General features: G+C 42.7%; 1 protein-coding gene across 1 annotated transcript; it reads left to right on the top strand.

The window, feature by feature from the left end:
- Positions 1-5,778: 5,778 nt before the first annotated feature.
- Positions 5,779-7,162, top strand: Ivl (involucrin). Its single transcript, XM_051199491.1, has one exon. It carries the CDS (start codon positions 5,787-5,789, stop codon positions 7,005-7,007), a length of 1,221 nt encoding a protein of 406 aa, XP_051055448.1. The 5' UTR covers positions 5,779-5,786; the 3' UTR covers positions 7,008-7,162.
- The last annotated feature ends 6,148 nt before the right edge of the window (positions 7,163-13,310 follow it).

Genomic DNA, 13,310 nt, shown 5'->3' with positions numbered 1-13,310 from the left:
GAATCGGCCATAGGAGGGCAAGTTCATTGGTGGCTCACCCGGACCAGAGTGAGGCAAACATGTCAGCTCCTACTGCAGAAACAAGCATTGTTTCATACCTCCTCCTCACCGTACATGCACATGTATTGACATGGTTCTGAATGCCTTCTACAGCACCATCAGAAGTGATTTCAAAAGCAATTACCTAGTCAGGAGGCAGCTGGTACAGGATCAGGTGCCCCCTGAAATACCCTAATGCAAGAAAGAAGTGATGGTCTAAAACTGGGCCCCAGTCTGCTTCTATTTATTTGTCTGACACTTAAAGACTCTTCTGGCTGAGACTGTGTGACTAAACTTTTATTTATTTATTTATTTATTTATTTATTTATTTATTTATTTTGTTCCATTGCTGTGTCCCTCACCCACTGTCTATACTCCAGGCCATGGCGGTTCCCTGTCTGTTCTCTGCCACACTGGACCCCTCCCACACATGATGCCCTTTCTGTACACACCCTGAAACCTTAATCCTTGTGTGTCTTATCCCATCCATCATCCCCATTCTCTCATTTTCTCTAATTGATATAGCCCTTTCCATTCTTCCCTGACTAGGACTATGTACCATACTAGGACTATTCATATATTTTTCATTGCATTATCTGATTTACTTCTCTATATCAAATCTTAATCCCAAATCACTAGGTTCCCCTCTGTCCACACAGGTTCCAAGGCCCTTCCTTGCCCTATAGGAATAAAAATCCACTTTAATTCCTTTATTACCTCACAGGGGGGCACTCAATGTTTCGTTTAAAGAAAAAAGATGGCATGGTATTCTATGATGTGCCAATCACCATTTCAGACACAGCAGCAGGCATATTAGACCAATCAAAAAATGAAAGGGCAGGTGACTTGGTTTCTCTGACACAGTATGCCACTTTGGAACCTTTGGATATTTCATTGTTGCTGTTTGGTTTTTCATTATTTGTGAGACCACCATGAAACTTATTATGTATTCTGAGCCTTGTCCTAGAAATTTTGAACCTCTTGCCTCTACATATGAATTGATTGGATTATGAAAAAGGCATGCTACATTACTCCTGACCAAAGTCTCATAATTTTCAAGAGGAAAAAAAATGAGAAAATCTACCCTGATGATCTTTAAAAATCCTGTTTTCTTAAAATTCTCTCCTTGGGTAAGTAACACACTGTATGAATATTAACCTACATGTGTGTAATGACTAACCACCAGAAAAAGGTCAGTATTCTGAGCACCAAGCATGTGTTAAGAACACACACCATTTCACCAAATCTTCACAGGAACTTAAAGAAGCGCTTGGATCCTCCTTTTACAACACAAAGAGTGGGGCACCAGCCCAGGTTTTCTCCTGATGGGACTGGCTTAAGATAGAGCACAGAATCATAAAGAAATGCAATTCTCTATCCTAAGTACCAACAAGAGTCATCCCAGAACCCAACATCACAATGGTGCATTGGCTGAATAAGGGCCAAACAAACTAGTACTTTCTCCAGAAAATCCAGAATTTATCATACTATTGAGAAATTATTAACTTGAAAGATGTCTCTGAAGGCACATAGTGAAACCTGTCATGCTGTGTTCAAACCCTGTCAAGAAGCCTGATGGGAAGAGATGGCCTCAGACCACAACCAGGGTGGTCTGTATTCCAGTCCTATCACAGACTCCCTGTAGACACTGAACTGCTCTCACATCTTCTTTTAGGACTTTGGTCCATATCTGTCCAGAAGGAAAGAGACCCCAATAAAGGAGATGCTCTAAACTACCCCAAGGCAAGTTTTTAAAAATTAATTTATCCTTTGACAATTTCATATGTCATGGTCATACTCATCCCCCACCTTCTTCTTTCCTCTTTTAAGCTCATCCACAGTCTCTAGCCAAAGCTTCGCCCCACTTTCCCTTCAGTTCAAAGCTCCAGTCTCTTACTCCACCAAATCTCTTTTTCTCCCACCACCAAAGCACCAGCCATGCCTTTGTTCTTGTTGCTGCCATAAAAGAACTGGGAATGTCCTTCCATAGCAACTGGATTCAAACTTGATTCAAAAGAAAGGGCCAATACTAGAGGTCAAAAGTGAGAATGAGCAATTCACCAGGCCAATTTGGGGAAGCTAGATGAAGTGATACAGAGAAAAGCAGGTCAGTTCATACAGCTACACCCAAAAGTCCAGAAAGAAATATTCCTCCTTGTATCAACTCCTGGTCTCACCTTTCCCCCCAGACTCATTCTTTCCTGGGGATAAGAAGGGCACAAATGAAAATGATCAGATTCAGCAGGCAGTAGAGGTAGATAAGAAGATTCCAGATATATAAAGAGGCAGGCAGGACAGTTTTCAGATGGAGATATGATACATGAAACAGTTACCTGGAGGACCAGAGGATAGGAGGTCAGCATCCTCAGAAATTCTTCACACTAGACAATAGACAGATGCTTCGTGGCCATGCAAAATGGGAACATGAGATCTTTTGTCCCAAACCATCTCCCTAGGATCTTGCCACCATCTTCCCAGGACTAGCAACTCATGAAGAGCTATTCTCAACATCTCCACTGTCCCCCAGGGCAATGGATTTCCAAGATTAATCCTTTTGACTCCCCTCCTACTCCCCAACAAATAACCAACAATTAAAACGGGCTTCCCTGGAGGAGAGATAAATCAGGCATTTTTCTGTCTGTAGAAGAGAATTGGCAGAGGTCTAAAAGGGCTGAGGCAGATCTGGGTCAAGGCCTCTCCATGTGTCTTGGAAAAGCTCACATTCATTATACTGGCCAAGGGCTAGACAGTTTCTTGCATTTATCACAAGGATCTGAGACTTATAACGCCAGTCACACATAGTGTGCTGAGAGGATTTGCCTTATACACATGCATTCCCTATCCCTAAACAAAGCAATCCGGGGGCAGAATATGGGACTCTATGCATTAGAAGTCTGGGGTGTCCTCAACCCCTCTTGCAAACACACACATGCTTCTAGGCTGTGTCCTCTGCCCTCCTTCCCACACCATAACTTTGTCCAGTGGTCAAACACTCATGCACACATACTGTCTTTTCAAGGTTATTAAGTTCTGAATCAGAGGGTGGGAGCCAGATCTGGCAGATACTGAGTCTCTGGGAACCCATAAGACCAGTGTGACTTCCTGAACAGTCTTCTGCCTTGGCACAGTCATGGGCTGAGGAGAGACAGATTCCTCCCATGTGAGGTCAGATGTGGAGCATAAGTGCACCAGTGCCCATGTGAGGATGCTTGGTTAGTTCTGATGGGTTGGGGTATGCTCTCCCTCCTGTAGAAAATAGTATAGTTCAGGCTCTACAAGGGAGCAGTGAGAGATCCTGCATGGCCCTAGGAATAGAGACGGTCTGGACGAATGTGTTCTAGAGGACAGAAGGATCGTATAAGTCCTTTACCTGTTTAAAGACAGAGCCCCAGGAAGATGGGGAATTTAGTACTGTAAACAGATCTGCTTAGGACTAAGATTAGATGCTATTCAGGACAGCTACGGGGAACTGGGGCACCTCTCAAAATTAAACAGAAATGCAGTTTCATCTTTACATTATTTTACTATTTCTTCTTTTAATGTTAACACATTTTCCTGTGTGTGGCATATAAAGACAGATAATAATAAAAATTAAATAAATGTAAATAAGGTAGCTACATTTTTATTAAGTTATTAAAGCAGAAGAAAATCCAGTAGCTGTGGTGGTCAGAGGAGAATGCTAGTCAGACGCCAACATTTCCAGCAAAGCTTGAATATATGTCAGAGTCCTGGAACGGAGCCTGTTGGCAGAGGGAGAGCAAGTGCTCAGCCCTGAGGTAAAGCACTTTGGATGTTCTTAGGACTGAAGACCTGAAGTGAAACTGTAGCATACCTATCAGAGGTGGATTTTTGAGTTCAAGACTGGCCTGGTCTACAGGACAAGCAAGGCTACACTGAGAAATCCTTTCCAGAAACCATTACATTCCTCCACCCCCCCACCACAAAAAAAAATGAAAAGAAAAAAGATGATCTGAGATGGAAATAGGCAATTTGATTTTGAGTTTGTAGGGTGTGCACTTCCAAAAATAATTATAGAAAGCGTTGGTTATCATCATGAAATGCAATGCATACACCATATCCAGTTTATGCTAATTCCCATTTCCTTGCCTGGATTTAAGCAGAAGCTTCTAGGAGTGTGGCATCCTCAGGCACTTCTGTAAATACACTTTTAATTGTGATATGGGAGAAGGGAAGTCCCTAGCACACAGAGGGAGATGCAGTGTAAGTACCTACTTCCATCTACTTGACCTTCCAGCAAGACATGGCACATGTCCTCACAGAGGGGATTATATGTGCTGAACACAGATGGTCTCCCAGCCCAGTAGAATGCCCACCACATGCCCGTTCCTTCAGAAATGATTCCTTATACCATAGATTTTGGCTTGACTACCCCCAAAACACAAAGCTTCTCATTCTATGCCCTTGGAAATACATCTTCCAACCTGAAAATCAGGCCAAACCCATTGAGACTGAATGGTAAGTTTGACTGAGGCTATAAAGTAGGATACCTTTTTCACCCCATTCTCCTCTTCTGTGCCCAGGTCAGATGATCTCAACCTGGTTGAGCCCTCACACTCCCACGGTCAGACAGGAGCTGGAAAAGAGAGCCCTAGGGGGGTTCTGCCTAAGATATCAGGTGAGTCAGAAAGGAGCTGGATGAAGCTGACCAACTGGAGTGGTGAAACCAGTCTACCACCTCCAACCTGAGAAGGGACTAGGCCAGAATATAAAGGGACCTGGAGCCTGCTCAGCTCAGCACTTCACTGGAACCCTCTGCCATCTCTCCTCTGTGAGCCTGGTAAGTGTTAGACAGAGTGTCAGCTGCTGGGACCTTAGTTGTGGCTGTAGGCTTCTAATAGGCAAGAACATGGCTAGGGGCGCCTACTCCAGCTGGGGGTGGATATTGCTATGGTGCTAGATTCTGCTAGACTACTTATCCTTCAAGGGACAGGTTAATGTGCAGAGGGAAACATGCAATAGTAATTTCTGTGTGGAGAAAACCAAGCAGAACAGGGACATGGAAATCCTATTAGAAGTATAAGACATGTCACAACAAGCCCCAGTTCTCACTAACTCCAGCCACCCCTCATTCCTCACCCTTGGCCCTGGGGCTACAACTCACTCTCAGATCAAGTAGGAAATGAGCTCTCAGGCAGAACAGGCCAGTCTGATAATTTTTCAGAGAAAAAATCTGAAGCCCAGAGAGACTAAGTGAGTTGCCTAGAAACCCAGTGTTTTGGTAGAAGACAGGCCTTGGATATGCTAAATGTCTCCAGTCCAATGCTTTTTGCAATGGCCTCCCAGTTCCCCTCCAACACAGATGCCCAGCTTTCCAATTTCTGGAGTCCTCTGTGAGATCTTTCTTTTGCAAAGGCTTTCTTCACACTGTGACATAATCTCAGAATTCATCTTCCCAGGACCCAGGGAAAGACTAGACAAAAGCAAGTTAATTAACAGCCAGTCCATTCTTGTAGAATCTCTTTGGAGAAATGCCCCTGTGCTCAGCTCATAGGAGAGCTTTTCTCTGCCCTCATCATTCCCACCCTCCACTCTCTTCTGCTTGCTGGAATCACAGCTCATAGAAATTTAAAAAATGCCCTATTTAGGAGTAAGAATGCCACAAAAAGGGCTACTATGTATAACCTATATATTCAGTGGTTCATCTATTTCTATTGCCTTCTCTCCAACCTCTGATCCTTCTGTTTTTTGTTGTTTTGCTTTTGATTTGGTCTAGGCAAGCTTCCGAGATGTCCCAGCAACACAAGTTGCCAGTAACTGCCCCAGCTGTGGTTCAGGAATCCATCAAGACTGTGTGTCCTCCAGCTCTTACCCAGCAGGAACAAACGAAGCAGGCAACTTCACAACCTGTGCAATGGCAGAAGGTGTTCTCTGAGACCCAAGAAAAGGGCCCCACACAAGAAGAGGAGAAGGGCACAACCCCTTTGAAGGGGCTGCCTGAGCAAGAGTGTGAACAACAGCAGCAACAGGAACCACAAGAGAAGCAACTGTCTGGGAAAAAGTCACAGCAGGAGCTGCAGGAGCAGGAACTGCATCTGAAGAAGCAGCGGCCATCACAGGAGCCTCAGGGGCTGCACCTAGAAAAATGTCAGCAAGAGCCACACGAGCAAGAGCTGCACATGGGCCAGCACCAGCATCAAGAGCCACAGAGACAGGGATTGTGCCTAGGAGAGCAGCAGCAGCAGCAGCAGCAGCAGCAGCAGGACACACTGGAACCACAGCAGCTGAGTCTGAGGCAGAACCAGAAGGAGAAGCAGCAGCAGAAAATTCCTGAGGAGCACGAACTGATTCCAGGACAGAAGCAGCAGGAGCCACAGAAGCAGGAGCTGCAGCTGGGACAGAAGCAGCAGCAACAGGAGTCACAGGAGCTGCATCTGAGACAGCATCAGAACCATAAGCATTCTGAACCAGAACTGCACCTGGGAAAGCAGCAGGGTCGGGAGCCACAGGAGCCTGAAGTGCATCTGGGAAAGAATCAGGGTCAGGAGTCACAGGAGCCTGAACTGCACCTGGGAAAGCAGCAGGGTCGGGAGCCACAGGAGCCTGAAGTGCACTTGGGACAGGACCAGAAACAGAAGCAGAAACTGCAGGAGCCAGAACTGCATCTGGGAAAGCAGCAGCAGCAGCAGCAAGAGACAGAACATGAAGGTTATCAGGGAACACAGAGTCTAGGTCAGTCACTTAAGCAAAAGAAAGCCTCGAGGGAGCAGCATCCGGACGACTCACACCTAGAACAGGAGAAGGAGCTCTTGGACCAGCGACTGGATCAAGACCCAGTGAAGAAAGATGAGCAACTGGAACAGGAGAATGAACCAGCTGGGCACTTGACACAGCAGGGGAAGCAGATAGAGCAAGGCATCTCAGGCACTGGCCAAGTGCAAGAGACTCAGCCAACCCAACCTGTGAAGAGAGACAGCTTGCCCACTACAGAGAAACAGAGGCAGAACTAGGAAGTACAGTGATGCCAAAACTCAAGCAAACACCCCAGTGTCCCAAAGACTCTCCAAACATCCCACATCAGGGAAGAGAGCCATCCGCCACACTTCCTTCAGATCCCTGGCTCACACACTCATCCATGCATCCATATGGCCTTGACCTTATTCATGCATATAACAGGCTGAGAAACAGGACTTTTATGGCCCAGCATCCACCCCAAGGAGCTCGATCCCTACCTTAGATATCAGAGCCTCTCTGGGGGGGGGAGGGGGGCTGTCATTAGTATAGCAACTTTGACTTCATTCCTATTATTGTGACTGAATCTGTGAATATGCACAATAACATGTAATAAATCTTGAAAACCCTGAGATCCTGTACTTTATCTTTTTCTTTTCTGTGTCTCATCATATTTAACACACACACACACACACACACACACACACACACACACACACACACACACATTACACAACAGCCCTGAAAAGAGGCCTTTATTCTAGTTGGTGGGGTGGTTTATCTATCTTAACTGAATAGCCTCTTGGCACTGGTCAAACAGCCTCCACTTTTAGCCACAGCAGAACACAGCTGTATGCTTTTCACTCAGTCCAACTCCTCATGAGGGAAGAGGAACTGAAAATATGCCTAGTATGTTTGGAAGCTCTACCTGGGTTTTGGTAAATACTGCCAGATCCTCCCTCCTGGCTTTTGAACTACAGATTGTCCTCATGTTTCCTGAGAATCTTAATGCATGTCTTGAGAAGACTTAAGTAAGGCAACAGAACACTGCACAAAGTAGGGAACCGTGGCAGCCTCTGCATGAAGTCTCAGAAGAGACAGTGGCCGTTTCATTAAGGCAAGTAAAGACTGAACTGACAGTAAGTGTGGAGTGAAAACTGCTGAGTAGGGCAGACAAAGACTGGTCATAATTGCCCACAGCTGTTACCCTTTTGCTGTACCCTCCTTCCATGACACTTCTGCAGCCTATAGTGCCAGCATTCACCTCAAAAGTTTAGGCACTCTTCTCCCCGGAGCCTTTAACTGCCCTTCCCTACCTTTAATACCTCAATTACTTGCCTTAAGCCTCAAATTCATAGAGATCCACCTACCTCTGCCTCCTGAGTGCTGGGATTAAAGGCTTGGAGAACCACCACTTGGCAACATTTTTGTATTTTTTAAACTGTTTTTGCAGCACTTAATATGATTAAGTTTATATGTGCTGTTGGGGACAATGCTTTACTTGTATGCGGTTAGATTGTTTTTAGATTTCTGTTTGATCCCGTTGATCTGTGGTATTGTTTACCCCTGAAATTTCTTGGCTTATTTCTTAATTTGGAATATCCACTTAAAGATTTATAAGGATTTTAAATCTCAGGACTTAAGTGGCCTTTTATATCCTTTAGATTTTACTTTATGGAATCGAGGGCCTCAAGATATGGGGCATAAAATTAATGAGAAACTTAAAGAACAATACCTAAAAATCAATCAAGAGTCAGTTCTTTAAAAATTGAAAATACATGTGCAAGAAACGTTATATAAAAAGAACATATTATACACATATATACACATATGTATGCAATAATAATTAATGAAAGAACAGGCCATGAACTTAAAGGACAGGGACAGGTATATAAGTGGGCTTGGAGGGGGAGGGAAGGGAATAGTGTTGTAATTATATCATAAACTCCAAAATAAATTTAGTAATAATAAGGCTGACAAAACTTGTAGTCAAACTAACAAAAAGAAAAATGATTCAACTCATTAAAATGACATAAAAAGGGGGTTGTTACAACAAAATCAAATGAAAATCAGAAAAAAACACAATACTTTGAAAACTTAGAATCTTCCCATGATAAGAAATTGATAAGCTTTTAAATACACCCATAATAAGCAATGGATTGGAGTAATAATTAAAAGTCTCCCCTCAGAAAAACAAAACAAATAAATGAACAAATAAAAAGCCCAGAACTAGATGAACTCATTGTAGCACTGTAGTCATTTGTGTTTTGATCTTGACCATTCAGACTGGGGTAAGATGAATTCTCAAAGGAGTTTTAATTTGCATGTCTGTAGTGGATAAAATGTTGAACATCTATAAAAATGTTCCCCAGCAACTTGTATTTCATCTTTTGAGACTTCACTTTTTAGGTCCATGCCCCATTATTTAAGTTGCTTTCTTGATTTTTGTTTGTTTTTGTTCTTTATATATTTTGGATACCAATGTTCTGTCAGATGTATACCTGGTAAAGATTTTTCCTATTTTGCAGGCTACCTTTTCATGTAAACACTGATGTTATTTGTTGTACACTGTCTTTTATTTTCCTGGGGTCCCATTTGTCAGTTGTTGGTTTTGCTATCTGGACTATCAGAGTCCAATTCACAAAGTACTTTCTTGTACCTTTAAGCTGAAGAATATCCCTTATTTTCTCCCTTATCTGACTCAGGGTATTAGATCTTATGTCAATACCCTTCATCTGTTGGAGTTGAGTTTTGTAACCAGTGAGAGACAGGGATCTGCTTTCATCCTTCTACATGTCTTCTACATGTAGCTACTCAATTTGGTCAGCATTATTTGTTATAGATGCTCCAACATAGATCTGTATCTCTTAACCTGCACAAAATCAACTCTAAATGGATTAAAGCTCATAATTTAAAATCTGAAAGTTTCTCCTGCACTGAAGGATTGGAATTTGCCTAACTTGGAGCTTTATACTCTACATGCAGTGTTGTGGCACAGGGGTGTCTAGCTAGTTCATCCAAATTGATCCATACATTGACAAATTCCATGGTGACTGATCTCAGGCTACTGACATGGAAGAATCGCTGGGATCTGCTCTGGCTTCAGAGAGAGGGACCCAAATGTTCTGTAATCAATCTCCTGGTTCATGGTGAACAACATACTAACTGTAAATCTGTGATTACCTTGGATTTTCGGTCCCTATTTAATTCTGAAATACCTACATAGTGCCAACTAACTTGTGGCAAAATTGGAGCCATGGTGCCACCTAGAGCTAAAACACTAGCAGTGACACATAACGGCCAATGTGTTATTGAAGAGGTGTGTTCTATTGTCATTTAGTGACATCTTTTCAGATGTTATGACCATTTGATCTATTGTAGTGGTCACATATCAGATAACTTGCCTATGGATCATGACCCCCACATGGGTCACATATCATATATCCTGCTTATCAAGATGTATTGTATATTTACATTATAATTAATAGCAGTAGCAAAATTATAGTTATGAAGTAGCACATGAATTGCTTTGCTTTTGATTGCATGCTAGGGTTTTCAGTTTGTCAATAACAGATTTTTGCTTTATGTGTCATATGATGCATACAGAAATATCTTTTGATTTTGACAAGCTATGTTGAATGATAACAATATACAATAAGAAATAAAACTTTAAAACCAGATGGAATTGTGAAGAAAGGAAGGACATGTACCAGGGAGATTCTGGCCTCACCCTCCATTTGCCAGGTGTGCTCAATTTCTGATGTCCTGGTTGTCTTTGAATGTCACCAAACTAATTTACCCTTTGTTTCAATTGTTTTCTACTGTAGTTGTCATACGAAGCTTATGGATGCTTTTACAATGCTGGGACACTACAAATCTTGTTTTGTAGTTATTCTTACCAATGAATTTTAAACCTGTGTTTTCTTCTAACTCATTAACATCTCTTTCAGTTCAAAGAACTAACTTTAGCCTTCCTTACAAAGCAGGTCTGCTGATGCTATATGGTTTCTATCTTTTGTGCATCCAGAACTGCCTGTATCTCACTTGATTTCTGTAGCGCCTGCGCTATGATCTGTTCCACGAATCAGTAGGTCATTCATTCAATGGCAATGTCGGAACGCCGAATGCCGTTTGGTGAGAGGATGGAAGGGGCTTAAATACTGACTTATAGCACAGTGGAAAATAAAAGGACTTTTAGTCTTAGCCCCTCCCCTACGAGGTGTGTTATCATGAGGTGTGTGTTATCAAAACGGGAAGAGTACCAATAACAGTTTTGGGGCGAGGAGTTCATTCCAACAGCTTCAGGCTTGCTCAGCATGCCTCGGAGGTCCATGCAGGGCCCTACACATTTCTACAGCATCATTTTCTATATGAAGATTTTTTTGTTTTTGTTCTTATTTTACATGTCGATCCCAGTTCCCTCTCTCTCCCTCTCTCCCTCCCTCCCTCCTTCCCTTCCTCTTACCCTCACTGCCCCTCACCTTCCATCCCCCCACCCCAATTCTACATGTAGGGCAATGCCATCTAGGTGGGCTCATGTAAATCTGTCATTTGAAGTAGGGATTATAACTTCTCTCCTGTTTCTAGGTTAAGGCAGTATCCCTCCATGGGGGATGTGTCTGCAAGGTCCTTTTGTGCACCAAGAATACATCCTGGTTCCAATGTCTGAGGTCCCTTAGGCTGCTAAGTCCTTCTGGCTGAGACCCATATTCAGTGGGGCCTGAGTCAGTCCCATGCTGGATTCCCAGCTATCAGTCTGGGGGCCCATTAGCTCCTCCTTGTTACAGATCAGCTGTCTCTATGTGTTTATGCAACCTGGTCTTGTCCTCTCTCTGTGCATCTGGATTCTAGTTAGACTCAGTGTTTAGGTATGGGTGTTTACTTCTGTTTCAACAGGTATTAGATGAGGGCTCCATGATGGTGGATGAGTTAATTGTTGATCTCACTATCTGGGAAGGGTATTTATGGTAGCCTTTCCACATTTGCTCAAATTGTTAGTTGGCAGCAGTCTTGTAGGTCTCTAGACCTTTCTTTAGGTTCAGTTTTCTCTTCAAACCAATAATGGTTCCCTCTTTTATGTTCTCCTCTCTCTCTCTCTCTCTCTCTCTCTCTCTCTCTCTCTCTCTCTCTCTCTCTCTCTCTCTCTCTCCTGTCTTCTATTCCTACCCTGACTCAATCTTCCTGGTCACACATGCCTTACTCTCCTCCCCTTCTCTTTCTCCTACTTCTCTCTCCATTTACTGCCCCCCTACTTCCCCTGTGCTCTGGGGGACTTGTCCCTTCCCCCTTCTGTGAGGGCCTTTATATGAATCTCTTAGAATACATCTTGTATCCTACTTCCTCTGGTGGTGTGAATTATAGGCTGGTGATCCTTTGCTCTAGCTCTAAAATCCATATATGAGTGAGTACATACCATGTTCCTCTTTGTGTGACTGGGTTACCTCATTCAGGATGGTTTCTTCAAGTGCCATTCACTTGCCTGCGAATTTCAAGATTCCATTATTTTTTTCTGCAGAGTAGTATTCCATTGTGTAGATGTGCCACATTTTCTTTATCCATTCTCCAGTTGAGGGGCATCTAGGTTGCTTCCAGGTTCTTGCTATTACAAATAATGGTGCTATGAACATAGTCCAGCACATGTCTTTGTTGCATGGATGTGGATCATTTGGGTATATGCCTAAGTTTTACCTCAGACATTTCTCCCTTAGTGGCATTCTCTTCCAGGTTGTGAAGTCTGCTGTCAGGTAAATTTTGGAACTCTGTGATGCTGTTTGATTCTTTGGTTGCCTCAAGAAACTTTGTCTTTAATAGAGGAAATCTTGAGCCAAGTTCTGCACAACTTAGATATCTGCATCCTTGTTTATGTTGGGGGAGTTTCCTTTGCTGTTTCTATGAAGTAAGACTTGTACTCCTTGTGTTTCCTAATTTTCCCCTTGAACTTTGGGGATATGAATATTTGCATTTTTGGTGTTGTTCCAAAGTTCACATAATCTCTCATTGTTCCTCTTCTATATATAGAAAAAAATATTTTCCTAAACTTTTCTTAAAACTCACCAGTCAATTATTTTGTATGCTATATTTTACTCCTAATATTTCTGTCTTCATATTTCATTCAGTATGTTGGATATTTCAGCGTGAGAGTTTTTGTTTTTCTTAAGATTTTACATTTCTCTGCAAAGTTCCTAGAAGATTGTTGCATTGTCACTCTGTAGTCTCTAAAATATTTTTTTAACTTTGTAAGTGTTGTTTTATATTCTTTTTCAGAGATTTTGTGTACACTGGCTAGCATCTGCCCCATTTTGGTGACTGACATTCACAATTATGTAAAGTCACAGTTCCCTGAAGGTTCTTGGTCCTTGATAGCAAGTAGCATTACTTGCAGGAAGTGTTATTTATTCCAGTCTTTGGCTTGCTTTGCTTCTGGCTCACAGAAATTCTAAGCATGCTGTCTATTTTCTTTGTGACTGGGGTCACTTTATCACTTCAGCACTAGATGCCATCTAGTCTACTGTTGCTTTGTTGTCGTAGTGTCAGCTCTAGATAGAAATCCAGGTCCAGGGTAACCTCCATTTGCAGTTGAT

Source organism: Phodopus roborovskii, unplaced genomic scaffold (genome assembly GCF_943737965.1).
Source record: "Phodopus roborovskii unplaced genomic scaffold, PHOROB, whole genome shotgun sequence".
Taxonomy (NCBI): domain Eukaryota; kingdom Metazoa; phylum Chordata; class Mammalia; order Rodentia; family Cricetidae; genus Phodopus; species Phodopus roborovskii.
Note: the sequence above shows the minus strand (reverse complement) of the source record. Positions and strands in the feature narration are given on the sequence as shown.

Excerpts from the sequence above, each read along its gene's own strand:
- Ivl (XM_051199491.1), top strand. The coding sequence starts at position 5,787 with ATGTCCCAGCAACACAAGTTGCCAGTAACTGCCCCAGCTGTGGTTCAG.